The sequence below is a fragment of the Lolium rigidum genome, chromosome 7, assembly GCF_022539505.1.
Source record: "Lolium rigidum isolate FL_2022 chromosome 7, APGP_CSIRO_Lrig_0.1, whole genome shotgun sequence".
Lineage (NCBI taxonomy): Eukaryota > Viridiplantae > Streptophyta > Magnoliopsida > Poales > Poaceae > Lolium > Lolium rigidum.
The window spans coordinates 126,884,566-126,901,744 of NC_061514.1; the positions used below are offsets into that span (position 1 = coordinate 126,884,566).

At 43.7% G+C, this 17,179-nt stretch overlaps 2 protein-coding genes across 2 annotated transcripts; both read right to left on the reverse strand.

Moving 5' to 3' along the window:
• Window positions 1-178: 178 nt before the first annotated feature.
• Window positions 179-7,852, reverse strand: LOC124677891. The gene is made up of 12 exons (XM_047213837.1): window positions 7,726-7,852; window positions 6,671-6,823; window positions 6,417-6,587; window positions 6,122-6,204; window positions 5,823-6,021; window positions 5,120-5,241; window positions 4,538-4,604; window positions 4,411-4,461; window positions 4,171-4,223; window positions 3,648-3,858; window positions 3,202-3,372; window positions 179-479 (listed from the first exon to the last, which is right to left on the reverse strand). The coding sequence occupies exons 1-12, from the start codon at window positions 7,804-7,806 to the stop codon at window positions 387-389; spliced, it is 1,455 nt and encodes a 484-aa protein (XP_047069793.1). The 5' UTR covers window positions 7,807-7,852; the 3' UTR covers window positions 179-386.
• A 3,299-nt stretch (window positions 7,853-11,151) lies between these two features.
• On the reverse strand, window positions 11,152-16,865 carry LOC124670332. The gene is made up of 7 exons (XM_047206847.1): window positions 16,097-16,865; window positions 15,624-15,752; window positions 15,023-15,159; window positions 14,270-14,860; window positions 12,562-13,333; window positions 11,687-12,072; window positions 11,152-11,545 (listed from the first exon to the last, which is right to left on the reverse strand). Exons 5-7 carry the CDS (start codon window positions 13,200-13,202, stop codon window positions 11,412-11,414), a joined length of 1,161 nt encoding a protein of 386 aa, XP_047062803.1. The 5' UTR covers window positions 13,203-13,333; window positions 14,270-14,860; window positions 15,023-15,159; window positions 15,624-15,752; window positions 16,097-16,865; the 3' UTR covers window positions 11,152-11,411.
• Between the last annotated feature and the right edge of the window lie 314 nt (window positions 16,866-17,179).

The window sequence follows — 17,179 nt, forward strand, 5'->3', positions numbered from 1 at the left end:
AATAACAGCACAAGTTGACCTTAAAGTAGCATCAGATACTTCTTCTGATGGAAGAAAGAAAATGCAGACACTATTAGAAGGTTCGCCTCAAAGTTTCCTAGTCGTAATTGCGCTCATACAGTAGTTCAGACAGCGAAGTTGCATCATAGAACACGGATGTTTCCTTTCAGACACGACCTTTCAAATGGACGACTTCAGATTAAAACATTTGCTATTTAAAATGAAGCAGAATATTTGCTATTTACATGCCTAGTAATAATGTACAAAGGTGGGGATCCGAGTCTTTGATATCACAATATCGCCTCATGGGGAAAAGGGATCACCCGTATTCCTATTGCTACTTCATTCGTGCAGTAGGGTCATATGCATAGCTGCACTTCACTGTTCTACATTTCATCATGTTGTTGGGCTGCAAATTCCTTCATTATGTCTTCCTTGTATGGACCTGAATCGCGCAGGACATTGATGACATGCTTAACCTGATACAAACGCAAAAGGACAAACATTAGCTGGAATTGTGAGCAATGGCACCAGGTAGATAAGCACCCCTTGGAGAATAAAAGGATTCTATAAAACTGGAGTGGCATAAAAATAAGCATTCTCTAATATGTGTCCCTATATTCCAAAGCGTGGACTTAGCAAAGAGAAAGTTAATCCTGCAAAGGTATGGAGATAAAAGTAAAGAAATGTTTACCAGAAAACATGGAATAACTCACGACAACATGAAATGGACGTAGTCTTTTCGATAAAGAAATGGACGTAGTCAGTACTGGTTAATACATTTCTAAGACGGAAATTCTAAAATATTTCTCCTTTTGCTCGTTAGTGATAAGTTGGAAAATAAATGAGAAGAGGGACAGCACAAAGTGTCAATATTCTTTTCTGTGGGAAATGCATATTAAGACAAATGTTATCATTTCAATTAATTCTAGCTAGTATATTAACATACATCTTTTCTGAGTGCACAACAAAGCATGCACTCCTTGGCAGTAGCACTAGTCATTATTGTTTAGCATTTAGCTCTAAAAAGTGAGGATCATCAACAGAAACAATAAATTCCTTGGCCATGTGTACATAACTCAGCATACAATGTGAGAGAGGGAGTAAAATACAAAACTGTGGGCCAGAGAACTATATGAGCTTTAATGGTGGTGTACGCAGCGCAAACTTGAGCACTCAATCTGCATACTAACATGAAGCCATTGTTATGAGTGTGTATATATGAGTATGAGGCAAGGTTTAAAATAGCGCGCTATTTCTCCGCTAATACCACGCAATAGCATATTTGGAGGGTCTACGCTAAATTTTAGTAATTTTGCTCGCTATGGTGCTATTTGTGAAATAGCATGATATATCGTGCTAAAACTTCATAGCATTAGCGCGCTATTTTTTCAAGCAAAGTTACTTTCACTTTTTCGTGGTGATGAAGTGCAATATGTTGGTTCCTCTTCTAGATTAGAACTTAATATCGGTAATGCTGATGTTTCTTAATAAATAATTTATACTATGTTGTTGCTTTGTGGAATACTGATGTTAGCCTTATGAAAAATTCGAGATCTATTTATTGTATGTGGCTATGTATGTATGATTCAGTCATTTTTTGGACTAAATATCCAACATTTTTAGCGAAATCCTTTATTTTTAGACTATATTTGATATTTTTTCAAAACGCTATTTGAAATATAGCACGCAATTAGCACGATATAGCGTCCATAGCGTTTGAAGGAGACCGACGCTATTTCATTTAGCACGCTATTTTAAACCTTGGTATGAGGTCCTAGAGCTATGTATGACATATATGCGCACTTCTATCAGCCATAAAACTGGATAGTAGTCTTCGGCTATGAGTTTGGTTTTCGCATGATAACATCAGAGCATCTCCAGCCGCGTCCCCCAAACCGTCCCCCAAACCGCGCCGGATCGAGCGTTTGGGGGACGTGTTTCGTTCGTGCCGCGTTTGGGGGACGTCGCTCCCCAGCCGCGTCCCCCAAACGCCGCCCCCAAACATTTAAAGTATTTTTTTTAGCTTGAAAGAAACTATTTAATAATATTCAAATCGGTTGAACATAAACAAATTATATATAAAACTTCGAAAAAATATAATTAAATACATATAAACTATCTACTTCTTCTTCTTCGCCGATGGCCCCGCCTCGTCGTCGTCATCGCGGTGGCGCTTCCTGCTCGTCACCTCTTCCGAAGAGGCGGTGTCGGCGCTCGACGCGTCGTCGTCGCCGGTGCTCGTCGGCTGCGCCTTGGCCTTCGCCTTCGCCTTGGCCTTGGCCTTGGCCTTGGCCTTGGCGGCCTTCGCCTTGGAAGCCTTCGCCTTGGCCGCCTTCGCCTCGCACGGGCCACCGCCGCCGCCGCGGCCTCGCTCTCTTCTTCCTCCTCCTCCCGGCCCAGCCATTCCTCCTCGGCCGTCAACCGGGCGGCGGGGAATCGTCGCCGCCGCTCGGCGTCCCGGCTCTCTCCCACCAATGGCGCCAGCCAGCAGGCTTTCCTCGGCCGGAGGTGTCGGACGGGAGCCGGGAGATGTAGCTCATCGTCGCCGGAGGTGTCGGATGAAGGCTTGGATGAATGGTGGCGTGCGTACGGCGTACGTACGGGTCTTATTGAGCGCGGATGAACGGCGGCGCAGAAGTCGAAGAGAGCAGCGGTTGCTCTTCCGAGGAGTCGGCGCTCCATTCCGGCGGGGTTGGCGCGCTCGTCGACGCGCTTGCCAATGCGACGGTTCCGCTTCCTCGTCAACCGCACCGTCGCTACGTATGTGGCGGTTGAGCGTCCGAGCCGCCGACGGGTCGGCCCCGCGCTCCTCGCCTCTCATTTCGTTGTGTCCGGCGTGCCCGGTGCGTCCCCGTGGGACGGGGACGGGCTCGGGACGCCGGACACCGAATGGGGGCGCGCCGGACAAAAAAGGGCTTTGGGGGACGCGGCTGGAACGCTTTTTTTGTCCGGCGCGCCCCAAATCCCTTTGGGGGACGGTTTGGGGGACGCGACTGGAGATGCTCTCACACTAAGTAATTGCAGACTATGCATGCAAATGGCTGAGTAGCAATTGTGGATGCAATTTATCTGACAAGGCACATTAGAGAAGATCTATATGAGGCACATATTGAAGCGAACAGAAATAGATGGCTCATCCAAATTTAAAAGAATGTACTTTTGAATAATCCCTAGAAATTGAGTATTCATGTGGAATACCTGAGCTGTCTCATGTACAAGAAAATTTCCTATAGCTGTCGCAAAACCAGGTTCTAAGAAGTAGTGGCAGCTGTATGTGGTCACTGGGAGGTAACCACGCTGGATCTTGTGCTCTCCCTGAGCACCTGCTTCCACCTTACTCAGGTTTAGTTCTATTGCTGCTTCAATTGCCTGAATACGTAAGAAGGACCATATGACCATATTGTTCAGAGTACCACTCATATATAATATGATTATTACAAATAGAAGATACTTCTGAATTCAAACGGCTGATTCTTATGCACAGATGAGATGCATAAGTGCAATTAATGGATAATTGGACAGCCCACCATTTTCGCAGAATGGTCAAGTCAGGGTGTCCAATAAAAGTTGGGAACAGTATTGTAATGATGCATTAGTTCTCATTTAGTACAATACATATTCTTGTGCAAAGATGCGTCGATTACCTGGTAATAGCAAGCTTCAAAATGCAAATTGGGGAAATGAACATCTGGTAGGCATCCCCATAAGCGGCCATATAATGTATCGCCTCCAATAAGATTAAGAGCTCCAGCGACTAGTTTATCATCATGTTCAGCAACAATAAGCATTACCTTGTCACCCATCTTTTCTCCCAAAAGGTGAAAGAACTCCCGTGTCAAGTACGCTCTGCCCCAGCTGCAAACAGAAATATCCTTTAAGTGAAAAAATCACGGCACAACAAATTATATGCAAGTACCCCAGATTCAAATAGAAACTATGGGAGAATTCTATCAAAATACAAAGGATATTCAACTTTGTGATCATTCTTGTTATTGATAAAGATGTGTTACTCAGTTAGCAAAGTTTGGTTTAATATAATGTCAACAGAACAGACAACTATTTCAAGAAGCCCTTGTGATGTTTTTAGGACAGAACCACTTGGGAATTGTTTATTATGAAAAAAATACGGAAAGTAAGTTACAAGGGAAGAGTGTTATTGGACCGAACTGATTATCAGTTGTGTTGCGGTAGAATTTATAGAAGGTGTCCCAGTGGCTGCTCTGCAATGCGAGGGAAAATCATTATAAATTAATAATATACGTAATTATTTTGTAAAATACACTTAAAACTTAAAAGCAACTCAGATAGAAAGAAGGATGAGAAGGTATTAATGAAAGTATATGATGATGTCAAGAAAACTAATATCGAGTACAAATAAGCAGTTGACCATTGTAACTTTGTAAGTACCTTTATTTCATCTCCGCGGAGCCGCTTCATTTTTAAGTTCTGAGCAGGAATCTGGAAAATGGGACAAAAAATATAAATGTTATTTACACCCAAGATTGAAACCAAGGGATCCAAAACAAAGGCAAACCTTTTTGCGTTCTTGTCTGATATTCTTCCGTTTGGGCTGCTTCAAATCCATCAAAAAATCGTCAAAACTGAAGGGGTGGGACAAAGAGATATCAGTTTATATTGATATATTATAATCACATAATTAATAGCATGCCAGCTCATAAATTTTTCAAAATAAGCACATAAGGGCAATGGCTCCATCATAACGTCCACAAGGTATAATGTTTACGCTTTTCTAATGGCAATTTCTGTTTCTGGCTATGGTCAACAAGATTAGACGTAATAGGTTCTCTTCTCTACAATTATCTACACAAATAAACTCCACCACTAAAAGGAAACAAAAAGGTATATCAAGTTATAACCAACCTGGCATCATGATGTGTTAAGTTGTTGAAGGTTATTGTAAGGTAAACCCTGGAGTTTGCATTATTCTGAATAAAATTATAGGTACCCCCAGTATGCGAGCTTGTTTGTGCTGTAAATATGTCTACAAGTCCGTTCTTATGACACAAAGTGAGCCTTTACTTATAGTCTTATATGGTCAGAAGGGGACTTTAAAGCATTATAATCCACAAGTACTATAGATCCCATGTTAGCATACCTTTTGTAGTTCCGGTTTCTCCAATGGTATTGCAACCCAATTCTTTGCAACAACCCCCTATCCTTCAACTTGCTGAATTCACCTTCTGATGGGAAAGTTATATGCAGTGATGACGCGTTCAGCTGAAATGCAGCAGAAAGCAATAAGATTGTCAGTTTGTTCAGTAGATCTGAAGGCTATCCACCTATTTAATTGTCACAGAAACAATCAATGAAACCAAGAATGGATAGGCAACTTACATGCTATTATTACATCGTGACAACACAAACTCAAATCTTAAGAGGTCAGACTATAAAACTTTTATTACTTTTCACATTAACTTAGCGTTGTTACATGATTCAATAGAGACATAGAATCAATTTGAAAACATTAGCTGCAAGCGGACAACAGAATTCTTCTAATTCAGTGAAATAAACTTGGTGCCCTGTAGGGGTGTGCAAAATTGAAACCGTTTCAAACCGGTTAGTGGGAGTAGTTCATTTCCTTTCACAAATTAAATCTTCACTTCCACTTTAGTGCACAAAAAATTAACTAAGCTAAAACCGGTCAAACCGTGTTTGCCCATCCGTAGTGCTCTGCTATATTCATTGAAAGTGCAAACAGAACTAGAGTAATAAAAACAGTACAAACATACAGTAGCATTATTCGGTAGCCAAGAGATCGTTGACTTAACAAAATATTGCCAGTACTCTGATTTCAATACCTTGGTAGCCAAATTCTTCAAAGCTTTTACTAAAGCATCAAAAACTTGATCCCGGTAGGATGTATCTCGAAGTAATATTCTTTGACCAGTTACTGGAGTAAAAGGCACACAAGACTGCAACTTTGGATAATATTCAAGTCCATAACTGTAGTAAGCTTCTGCCCATGACTGATCAAATACAAACTCGCCCCTAGAATGGCTGAAATGCACATTGCAAATGTTCAGCCAATAAACAAGATGAAGAGAAGTTTACAGCAAGTAGGCAAACAATATTAGATATTTTGTTAATTATATTAAACCTTTTAAGGTAAAGCGGAACAACACCCACAATATCTTCGTTCTCGTCCCGTGCAACAATATGCAGAGGTAGCCATCCCGTTTCCTGAAATCAGTCCAGAACATGACGTTTTCAAGGAGGTTCATGATTATTTTAATTGTAGCACCTGTGCTTATTGGTACAGAACAAGGGTTGGTGCTAATACTAGGTATTGAAATATCTGGAAGTACATTAACATGGATAAAATGAACCATGCATTAAGTATAAAGTCTGATTACGGAGGCAAGGAATCAAGAAATGGTGCTTTATGTGCTCACCTTCACTGCAGAACCTGATTCTTCTAAGCTTGAGAGAAATGCATGGGTAAGGAAAGGATTTAGCTTTTCAGGCTCAGCTGAGTCAACTGCACAGGCATCCCACTCTGCTGGAGGTATGTCCATGATAGAAGAGACAACAGAAATTGATACCTCGGGTGGCTTCATGCCCACCTAAAATCAAGAAATGGTTAAGAAAGCCAGGAATGAGGAGCACAAGTCCCGGAAAAGAAATTCACTTAAGAAACACAAAACACCTCTGAGGCTGACCCTGTGAGAGCGTACGGTTCGGCAGAGGGGATCAATTCACGCGTCCTCGCAAGTTTATCTCCCTTAATCCAATCCAAAAGTGCAGTGACTCTTAACCGTGAGGCCAAGCTTGGGGAACCCAACTTGGAAGGTGAGTACTCCTACAAATCATTGTGGATGCAAAGAATAATCAATGGCCTGAGAACAGAATTTGGCACAAGATTAAAAAAACATTACACAGGAACAGAAACACACGGAAGACACAAAAAGTGAAGTTACACAGCTTCCAGAATGGATACCATTTGTAGACTCGGGCAGGAAGTTAGTGTAATGACCGATTTGGGTGTATATATGATTCATTTATCCAATGTTTTATGAATCCCATGGTCTATGTGTGTAGGTGTGTAGATACTTACTGCTTTACCGAAAAACGAACTGGCACCGGTCTTAAGTTTACCAAGTTACTAGCAAGATGCCTTGCTACGCTACAGAACCAAAAATAATAATGTGAAATACAGCTTAGTTATATGTCAAATTAATGAATCTCATTTTGATGCTTCCATTTATCGGGGGCAGTAGCTGATACAGTAGCTTGCTGCTATGCTCATAGAATTGTATGGTCGCACTTGTCAGGGTTAAGCCGGGGAAGGCTAGAAATGGAGTGAGCGTCTGACCACCAACTCAAATCTTTAATCTTTATAAGTACGAAAGACATTATATCGGTGTCTGCTCTACGTATAAATTCTTACAAGAACAACTCTCTAGCTAGCAATGCGCCAGGCATTTTGTGAAACAAGCCAAATCATACCAACCTCAACCCAAGTGGAGCCAATTCATGGGCAAAGAATTCCCCTAAATATTTCTAATTCGCCTAGAGTGCGGCAGCCAAACTCCGGAGCGCTGGCTAGACTAGCTGATGGATTCCACAATCCACAAATGGAAGTGCAGGGTTCCTCCAGCAAAACGCAGAAATTAGGCCGGGACACCAAATCAGAACGGACAGATAAGGGCTACAATTTTTCGGCCGACGGGGGGGACGGGATCAACGAGAGTGGGCACTCACGTGACGACGGAGACGGTGGCGAGGGCCGGAGGCCAGGAACGTGGGGGACGTGCGCCGCGTCGCCACCGCCGGCGAGGCCATGGCTGTCTAGTGCCTGCCTCCGAGACCTCAGAGTGGAGAATTTCGGGGAGGGGCCGAGCAGTGGGGGCTGACACCTGGGACCCAGCACGCAAGGCTATGGCCAGGCCCGGGCATCAACAGAGCTTGTCGTAAAAACAGCAGCCACGTGGCACATTCTGGAACGATGAATCGCTTCTTCTCATTTTATCTTCTCTTCTTTTCCTTCTCTTTAACTTTTTTTTTTGTAAAACATACTACTCGGCAAGTTTGACAGAAATAACCCTTTTAGACGAAAGAATGTACAAAATGACCTCCCGACGAAATTATTTCACTCCACTTACTCTTTTGTATGTGACTAACGTGAAAGGGCACACTACTCTTTATAAATAGGGTGTGTTCGGTTGGTGTCACCAAGTGAAACGTAATGGGATGGTTCCGCACCTAGACCTCATTCCGGTGTTCATTTGGAAAATAGAACGGACCGAGGTGGTTCATCGAAAGAGACCTCCAGATCCGGAACGTACTCATTCATCAAAATTTATGGAATCTCCCTATTCCTCTATGCTAAAGTCATCGACACTCACTCAACTTCTCTATTATCTCATAACTTTATTCTGCTAACGCACCCCATGCATACTCACATATTGTATTCCCGCGAATCCGTTACATTTCACTCTCCAACCGAAGACAAGAACGAGACCAACCCATTCCATATTTTAGCTCAAGCTGAACACAAGAATGAAGTCAACCCATTTTTCCGGAATGGAACCATGACATTACATTCCACTTTGTTCCAGTGGCGTAGACACATTGTGGTCTGTGTGATCAATTGACGATATGTGTTTTGGTATAAAAATAGTACAAAAATATTTAAAATAGGTCAAAATACATGCGGTTGACATCACAAACTTAAAATGATAACAGAGAGTTTAAGTTCTGGTTCCGCCACTGCTTTGTTCTCAAACAGAACACACCCATAGTATTTGTCCAATGTTGATATAACAATATGGTGGCTCAGCTGGATGAAGCTTTTGCTGGCGAATCCTAAGTCGTGAGTTCAATCCCCCACACCACCTGATTTTATTTTTAATTTTAAGACTTGTGCTTTATATTATTGTAGTACGTTCCATGCTTTATATTATGGACGCTGCTGAGAATCCTTTGGAGGCTCCAAACTTCCGAGCCTCCGTCTTCCCTGCTTGACACGTGTAAATATACTAGAGAGAAAAAAATATCCCGTCCTCATCTCCAAACGCCCCCATCCCCAACTACCCCGTACACAGGTCACCGACGACTCCCCCGTTTGGAGCTCCGCCACATCCCGCCCCCGTCGTTGAAGAAGACGGTGACGCCGGAGAAGACCTCGTCGCCGGAGAAGATCGCGCTGCCGGATCCCCTTGCAGCATCCCGGTCTCCGACTAGCAGCACCGTTAACCACGGCGACGCCAGTCGCAGCACTGGTGGCCACCGACGGTGCTGGTCGTAGAACCAGTGGTCGTCGCCGGCGCCACCCGTCATCTAGCAGTAGCGCTTGCAGCACTGCTGCTGGTGCATGCGGAAGGCTCTTGCAGCAGCGGAGGTGGGGGTTTGCAGCTCCGGCAGCCGCCGATGGCAGCTCCGGTGAAAGGTAGTTGCAGCACCGGCGCCAGCCCATGGAAGCTCTAAGAACCGTATTTGCGGCAGACCGGCGGTGATACATTGTAGCTCCGGCGGCGGGGCTTGCGGCTCGGCCGGCAAGCATTTGTAGCACCAACGGTAGGGGATTGAAGCTCCTGCTTGCGCCATTTGCAGCTTCGACGGCGGACAGCCGGGGCGATGGGGACTTGCGGCTTGCGCATCGGGCATTTGCAAGCACCGCCGGTGGGGAATTGTAGCTCTAGATCCCGACCTTTGCAGCAATGGCGGTGAGGTACACGGTCGCCGGCGAGAGCCCCGCCTTCCCTTGCAGCTCCAGGCGTACACCGTTGCGAAGCATCGGTGGCCGTCGTTGGTAGCTCCGCCGTCCACCACTCGCAGCACCAGATGGCGCACGGGCGAGCCGGCCTTCATCCTCGCGGCCGTCGAGGAGGGAGCACCGACGTCATGCTCCTACAGGGCGCCACACTCGCTCCCCTGAGATAGCCTCCGCTCACATCTCGCTCCTTGCTGGAGGAAGACGGCGGCGCGTGCTTGGCGGCAGGGAAGTCAAGCGCCGGAGTCCCATGGCGCGCCACTGAATCTATAGGAAAGGCGGCGGCGGCCGGTGTGGCAAGATGGTGGCGGCACCAACGAATGGCGGGGCGGCCGGCCTGCAATGCGAGAGTACGAGAGAGAGAGAGAGAGAGAGAGAGAGAGGGAGAGAGAGAGAGAGAGAGAGAGAGAGAGAGAGAGAAGAGAGGAAGAATGAATGGAGGAGAACGATTCACGGTAGGATAAGGGAGTAGTGGGACCCATGCGCACGTCAGTTTTCAAGGGACGCGTGGCGCGCGGTGGGTCCGGAGGCACCGTCCCTCTGAACCTCTGGAGGTAAAGAAGCATTTTCCTTATATTATTGTAGTACGTTCCAATAAAATTAAGTGGTGTGGGGGATTGAACTCATGACCTAGGATTCACCAACAAAGGTTTTATCCAACTGAGCTACCATAATAAAGGTTCACATATGTCTTCCACGTTGGCAGTTGCAGGCCGTGCACGCCACGTAGGCAAGATGTATGGCGCCGGTCGCATAGGCGTCACATAAAGCACATATATGGTTGACATCACAAATTTAAACCACCTGATTTTATTTTTTATTTTAAGAATTGTCCTTTATATTATTGTAGTATGTTCCAATAAAATTAAGTGGTGTGGGGGTTTGAACTCAAGATCTAGGATTCGCCAACTGAGCTACCATAATAACCGTAGATAAACACTATATATAAATAGTAGCGTGTCACCTTTGGTTTAGGCGTCACATATGTCTTCCACGTTGGCAGTTGCAGGTCACGCACGCACGTACACGCCACGTAGGTAAGATGTATGGCGCTGGTCACATACGCGTCACATAAAAGGGTTAGTGGAGTGAATAGTTTCGCCGGGAGATAATTTCGTGCATTCTTTCATCCAATGGGTTATTTTCTATCAAAATCGCCCTTACTACTCCGTACCTTTTTTCATGGAACTGAGAGCTTTATTGATTATAATTTCAATCCCAGTTTCCTTCTTGTACGGAGTAGTTTTAATTTATTTTTCTTCTAATAACTTGCGTGATGCATGTACATTTGGGTATCAAGGGCTACATAACAAACAAAAAAGTGCATTATAATTGGAAGATAAGGACTGTCAATGCAATGTTTATGAAGCCAAAGAAAGGAAAAAAAATGCACAAGAGAAACTCTGAGGCATTCGTACCATAGAGAACCACAAATCATGTTCCAGCACTAAGCAAAATATATTACAACGTGACCATATTGTCATTATGTACAGTTTGCATCTCTCATTAGGTGGCTACAACATAATATTAACAGCTGTATAAATTTGTTACATGCAAGATACATGAACAATGAATAGCCAAATCTCTATTATTTTGTTTTGCTGGCAGCATATTTCACAGATATTTATTTGCCGAACTAATACAACTTGATATAATGGTTCAGTCTTCCCAGGGTTCAGCGGCGGCGGAATTTAGGACGAACATTGAAGACACCAGGCCTCAGCTCATCAAATCGATACCCATTTTCAATAAGGAAGCCCCTAACTGCGGCAGGCAGTGAAGCCTGTCCTTTGCTGTGCTTGCCAATCCCTGTACAACGCAAAGCAAACAAGCTCTCACTAAGTTCAGTGTTGCTCTTACCAAAGGAACAGCTAAAAAGAGTAATAAGAAACTATGAAGATAAACCGCAAAGCTTGATAAATACAAAAAGAATAGAGAGGCATGTATTACCTGTGATCACCTCTAACACAGACTGTCTAGGACGAAGAAGCACCACCACCTTATCTGCAGGAACCTCATCTGAGCCAGCAATTGTGGGTTCTGACTTATCAAATTCATCAGTTGAAGATGGACTATTTCCTGGTGGCTGGAACTCTAACATGTGCAGATGCCTCTCCAATGCAGCTACAGCCTCTGATGCATGTAGACCATGCATGTCAATCTTCCAGATCCCGTTGTTTCTGTTCCTGAGGTGAAATATTTCTTCTGCTGCCTTATTATTTAACTTCTCAGCAGCGGACCGCTCTTCTTGAGCTTGGAGGGAGAGCTCCTTGGCAGCAGCATGATCACCTCTCAGAAATGCATTACTGGCAGCCTGAGAATGCCTTGTGGCAGCCCTATACCAAAAGGAAACACAATGGGTCAGTTACACAGAAAAAAACTAAACTTGCTTTGGTCATATCATGAATCTCTTATCATTAGATGATATACACATCATTTAGTAGTAACACATTAACTTTACATATGTGTTATATCTAAGTTTTAACCAATGAATTTTCAAGAAAGTTAACTCTTCCTTCTCTAAATGAACTAAGATGCTGCGGACATCTACGACAACCATCACGATCATGCAAGATATAAATTACAAAAGTAAGCCTGTACACAAAGTCTGCATTCATTAGACCTACATTTGTCTGAGTATGCAGGAATGCACTTATTGCCCATGAGATCTTACTTAAGATGTCAAATGCATACTAAGTGGAAGAAATTAGGTTTGATCTATAATTTTATTTGAATTAGACTTTTTTTTATCGTACTATTTGAATTAGACTGATATGCATATAACCTAGTTAAAGTCATACCATGAACAGGAATTTGGAGTATACCTCATAATCTTCAGTGCATCTTTCCGGTGGTTTAAGTAATCATCATCAAACTCTTCCAATTCAGGTTCCAGGGGTATAGGGACAAAATTTTGCATTGGTAACAACTTTGATTCATTTGGATATTTACTCCCCGCTGTAGCATTTTCCGACGCTAAACCGTGTGCTTTATTCATCTCAAAAGCAGGCTGACAAGTTGTTCTACCCTCTTCTGGTAACAAATCAGGAGAGACCATAGCTTTCAACAAAACAGATGCTTGGCCTACATCATTATTCACACCGGCCAATACATCCTCAATTAAATTACTGTCGGCCCAACTATGAGCATCCTTCAGGAGCTTAATATTGTCAGATGCAGAGTTTACACCAAAGTTTGTTTTCTGTGTGTGGTCCATCAAATGCTTATTTCTCTTGTCATTACTAACAGCTGCACATTCAACAGGGGGGCGAATCACTGATGCAAAAGGTTTTGCCTTTGGCATATTATTACTTTCTGCAACTGAGCTGCTAGCCAAACTGGAGCCCCTCGAACCCGAGAGAGCAGGAAATTTGTTGGCATCAACATCTTCCCCTCCATCAGCTGTGCTGCGCAACTTGCGATCGAAAGCAGCCCACCCAGAATTGGACATCTTCTGCCTATGCATGTTTACAGTTCACAGCCTTCTTCTAATGGTCTTATTTTAGCTCAAAAATAGATAAGACCCCAATGCTCGTCGAAAGGATGCTGGGTTGCCTTTGCTTTACTTCCTTGAATCAATCAAGAATTGCTCCAAACCTTTCATATAATGTGGGCAAAGATGTCAAATCACTTAATCTAATGCATTCTTTTAATATAAGACATTTCATAAGTGGGGAAAAGTGGAATAGAACACATCTCTACTAACAGATAGATAAATCCAACCCAACATTTTTATAATTTCATAACAAGGTCTTTCGGAGCCTAATATGTTTTTCTGCATTAGATCATACTAGTATCAAAAGTAGCAAAAGTAGTAGTGTACTAGTTGTAATTTAAACTTTGACTTGAATGTGTGGGAATTAGCCCAACATTTATTTCAAAAGGGCTGATGCTTATCTAGTAACACTGAGCCAGCTTTATAGTAGAAATAAATAAGATAGTGATGTATGCGTGCGTGTTTGTTGACTAAGGAACAAAACTGTCACACTGCAGAATACAGGAAACCACTGTCATGTACATAAAATTTGAGTTATAAGTATAATCTTGAAGTTATTTTCAGTTGATATTGCCTGTTTCCAGTGCTTTATTGATCGAAAATTTAGGCCCCAATTGGAACGAAGTAATTTCATAGGGAATTGGGGAAAAGCCCCGCTGAATGGACCCATATTTATTGCTCCTAACAACTAAACACTGCAGGAACTACGGCCGTCCTGAAGCTTCTGCTGATATGTACAGTCGTTCTTTATCAATTTGGAGCTCTCCTTTTTTCACAGCAATTCACAAACAAGTAGAGTAACAGACAAATAAATCTACTGCGCACATATTTTTTTTCACTGGATCCACTTGTCCGACAGTCCAACTCTTATGATTTATCCCAAATAACCCGCTCTCAGAGATTTAACAGCCCTCCCAACAGAATTTACACGAACAGCACAGAGAATCAAGCTTCAACCGAAGCACAACTTAAGACAGCATAATCTTTACCCATAATAATTCAAACAGAAGTTGACATACCCGTATGCACGTACGTACCTCTGCAGAGCCTGTTATTTTGAGGCGTTGACCCACAGCTCCCGGAACCACGGCGTGGAGGGGGTCGCTGGAAAGGGCAGGCCGGAGGGGCGTAGGGAGGCACTGCTCTTCAATTCGTTCTTGCTGGTTTTTGCGGCGGTTCTTCCGAAATCCATCAACTGCTGCGGCGGCGGCGGTGTGGTCGGGGGGAGGATTCCGGCGAGCAAGCGTGCGAGACTCTTCCTTTTTCTCTGTCTGTCCGCGCGGTCGCGAAGGGGAACAAATTCGTGGGTAGGAGGCGAAGGCCCTTATTATATGGCCGTCGTAGGCTGGTAGGTAGGTGGCGTCTTCCGACACGGACGGTGGGCATAAAAAGCGCGTGCCAGCAGCGTTCGTGAGGTAAAGTTCGTGCTGGACTCGGTCTCCGTTTCCGTTACCCGCAAGGCCAAGTTTTCTACTATTTCCTCGAGGGCCCGTTCCCGTTCAGCCTGCTGGGCCTAGGTGTTCTGGGCCGGGCAGTTCAGGCTGGCCGATCCAGGCCGGGCTGCACCTGCCTTGCAGCGAGTGTATGTTAATCTGTCTCTTTTCTTCAGCCACCTGACGATGATGTACCTGGAGATCCGGCAGAAGGGTTTCTCATTGTTAAACAGTATAGGTACAGTACATATACAAATTTTTCATTGATTTATATGTAAGGAAATCGACAAAAGCAGCAAGGTGAGTTACTGCACAAAGATATCATCGACAGCGAGCGAGTGGAACACAAGATCTTACTCTGATTCCTTCTGCTTGTGGTGTTTCACCAGCCAGACTAACACCGTTAAGCAGAGCTCTAATCAGAGTTGCTCAAATAGATGACATTGCTGACATTCCTGATGCCAGAAACTGTTACCTAGACTTCCAGAGTAAACCTGTCATCAAGGAGCAAAGTTTATTCTTTCAAGACCTTGGTCACATTGGGCTCCTTAGTCTATTAGCTTGACCTGAGAGATATTATATCTTGTCACATAAGAGTTGTATACTAGGAACAGTTAGAAACTATGAAGAAAATAATGCCATTGTCTGATATGATGGCCATGACAATTTTACTTGTTTACAGAAGTAATGATTATCAGGAATTCGGAGAGGTAGATCTGTAAGGCGTGCAGGATTTAGGTACAGGTATTAAGGATAAGAACGCAGCCAGATGAAGAAGAACGCTTTCTCGCGAGTCACACCTAAATCACTACATAGTTGAGCTTTCTCTGGAGCTAAGGTAAATCAGCAGGAACCCTTGTCTCATAGTAGTTCAGTATCATAATTAAATATTAACAAGATGCCAAAAACAAACAGCATTTGTGATGAAAGGCATGAATAAAATGAGATGTTACTGAACCTGGTTTTGTAGAAAACCAAAAAGAGAGTTCCAATGGAGATAGCACATAATTTAATTGCCTCCTGCTTCAGTTACAAGATGCATGCTGTGATCCGGTGGATGGCAGCATGTTACTTATTTACCTCAAATCTGCCAGTAGGATGAATTTGTCAGTATAATTAAGCAGCAATGGATATAAAGTTATGAAGTTCATGCACAGTTCAACTACACGGAGATGTCACGAGACAGATGGGAATGCACAAAATGCATATCAAGAAATGTGATTAGGTAACTGCTTATTTGCATACTTTAGGAAAATAAATACTATGGATGGCAAGCAAGCTATCAAAGAAAAGGTTGGGAAGAAAAATTCAGATTCAAGATTCTGCAACCTGTGACCACTTTGATTGCACCAATGTTGAAACTCATAACTGAATGTTCTGTGCATGCATCTTTCATTTGCTGATACAGACTTCCTATTATAAAAGACCAACCTTTGTGTTTAACATTGCAGACTATGTACAAGTGCCTGGCTGCATCCTGCAGGTTTCTTCATATCCTTGGACGTCAACAGTTTCCTGACATACTCAACACCGCCCCATTTCTCATCAGCTGCATAGATGTTTGAAACGCTAATATAGTTCCCCATGTCCCCACCCTCCATGGCGAACAACTGATCAGCTGCGAGCTGGCCGATTCTGACCTCTCCATGGACATTGCACGCACCTAGCAGAGAGCCCCATGCATTGGCATTGGCCAAGTGAGAGGGAATATCCAACGCAAAACTGTATGCATCTTGGAGACGCCCACCACGGGCAAGAAGATCAACCATGCATGTGTAGTTCTCTGCTGTCGGCTCAACTCTGTAAGTCTCTCTGGCAAACTTGAAAATCTTGATTCCTGCGTCAACAAGCCCAGCATGACTGCAGGCTGACAGCAGAGCAGTTAGAACTACATGGTCTGGTTTGATGCCAAGTGTAAGCATATCAGAAAACAGCTCTACTGCCTCTTCTGCCATTCCATGCATTGCATAACCTCCTATCATGGCAGTGAATGTGACAATGTCCTTGTTAGGGCTGATTTGAAATAGGTTGAATGCATTGGCTATATTCCCGCACTTCGAGTACGCGTCAAGAAGAGCTCCTTCAAGATGAATGTCTTCTAGGGATGCTCTGAGCATGTAGGCATGACATTCTCTCACAAGTTGTACTGAACTCAACTGGATGCAAGCTAGGAGAATATTTGTAATGCTGACAGCATCAGGACACTGCAACTGATGGAACAGACTGAAAGCTTGATCACACATATTATTACGTGCATACAACTGGATCATGAGATTCCATGTTGTCTGATCTTTCTCAGACATCTGGTGGAAGATCATCTCAGCTTCCTCTACGCTGTTATTTTTCAGGTAGCAGGAAATCATTGTATTGTCTGTTACGATGTTCCGACCTGCAAGGTTTCTGAAAAGTATATCTGCATCCTGTGGCTGGCCACACTTTGCGTATGCATCAATAATAGCGTTTGCAACAGAAATATCACCAATGTAACCAACTCGCAAGGAACATCCATGAGCT

What these genes read in the sequence shown, in the direction of transcription:
- LOC124677891 (XM_047213837.1), bottom strand. Translation starts at nt 7,806, where the DNA reads ATGGCCTCGCCGGCGGTGGCGACGCGGCGCACGTCCCCCACGTTCCTG. An exon ending in TGAAGAATTTGGCTACCAAG is followed by an intron (nt 5,242 to 5,822) that starts GTATTGAAATCA and finishes GCTGCATTTCAG; the next exon opens with CTGAACGCGTCATCACTGCA. An exon ending in CGCAACACAACTGATAATCA is followed by an intron (nt 3,859 to 4,170) that starts GTTCGGTCCAAT and finishes TTCTGTTTGCAG; the next exon opens with CTGGGGCAGAGCGTACTTGA.
- LOC124670332 (XM_047206847.1), bottom strand. Translation starts at nt 13,202, where the DNA reads ATGCATAGGCAGAAGATGTCCAATTCTGGGTGGGCTGCTTTCGATCGC. An exon ending in GATGCACTGAAGATTATGAG is followed by an intron (nt 12,073 to 12,561) that starts GTATACTCCAAA and finishes CTTTTGGTATAG; the next exon opens with GGCTGCCACAAGGCATTCTC. An exon ending in TGTGTTAGAGGTGATCACAG is followed by an intron (nt 11,546 to 11,686) that starts GTAATACATGCC and finishes TGCGTTGTACAG; the next exon opens with GGATTGGCAAGCACAGCAAA.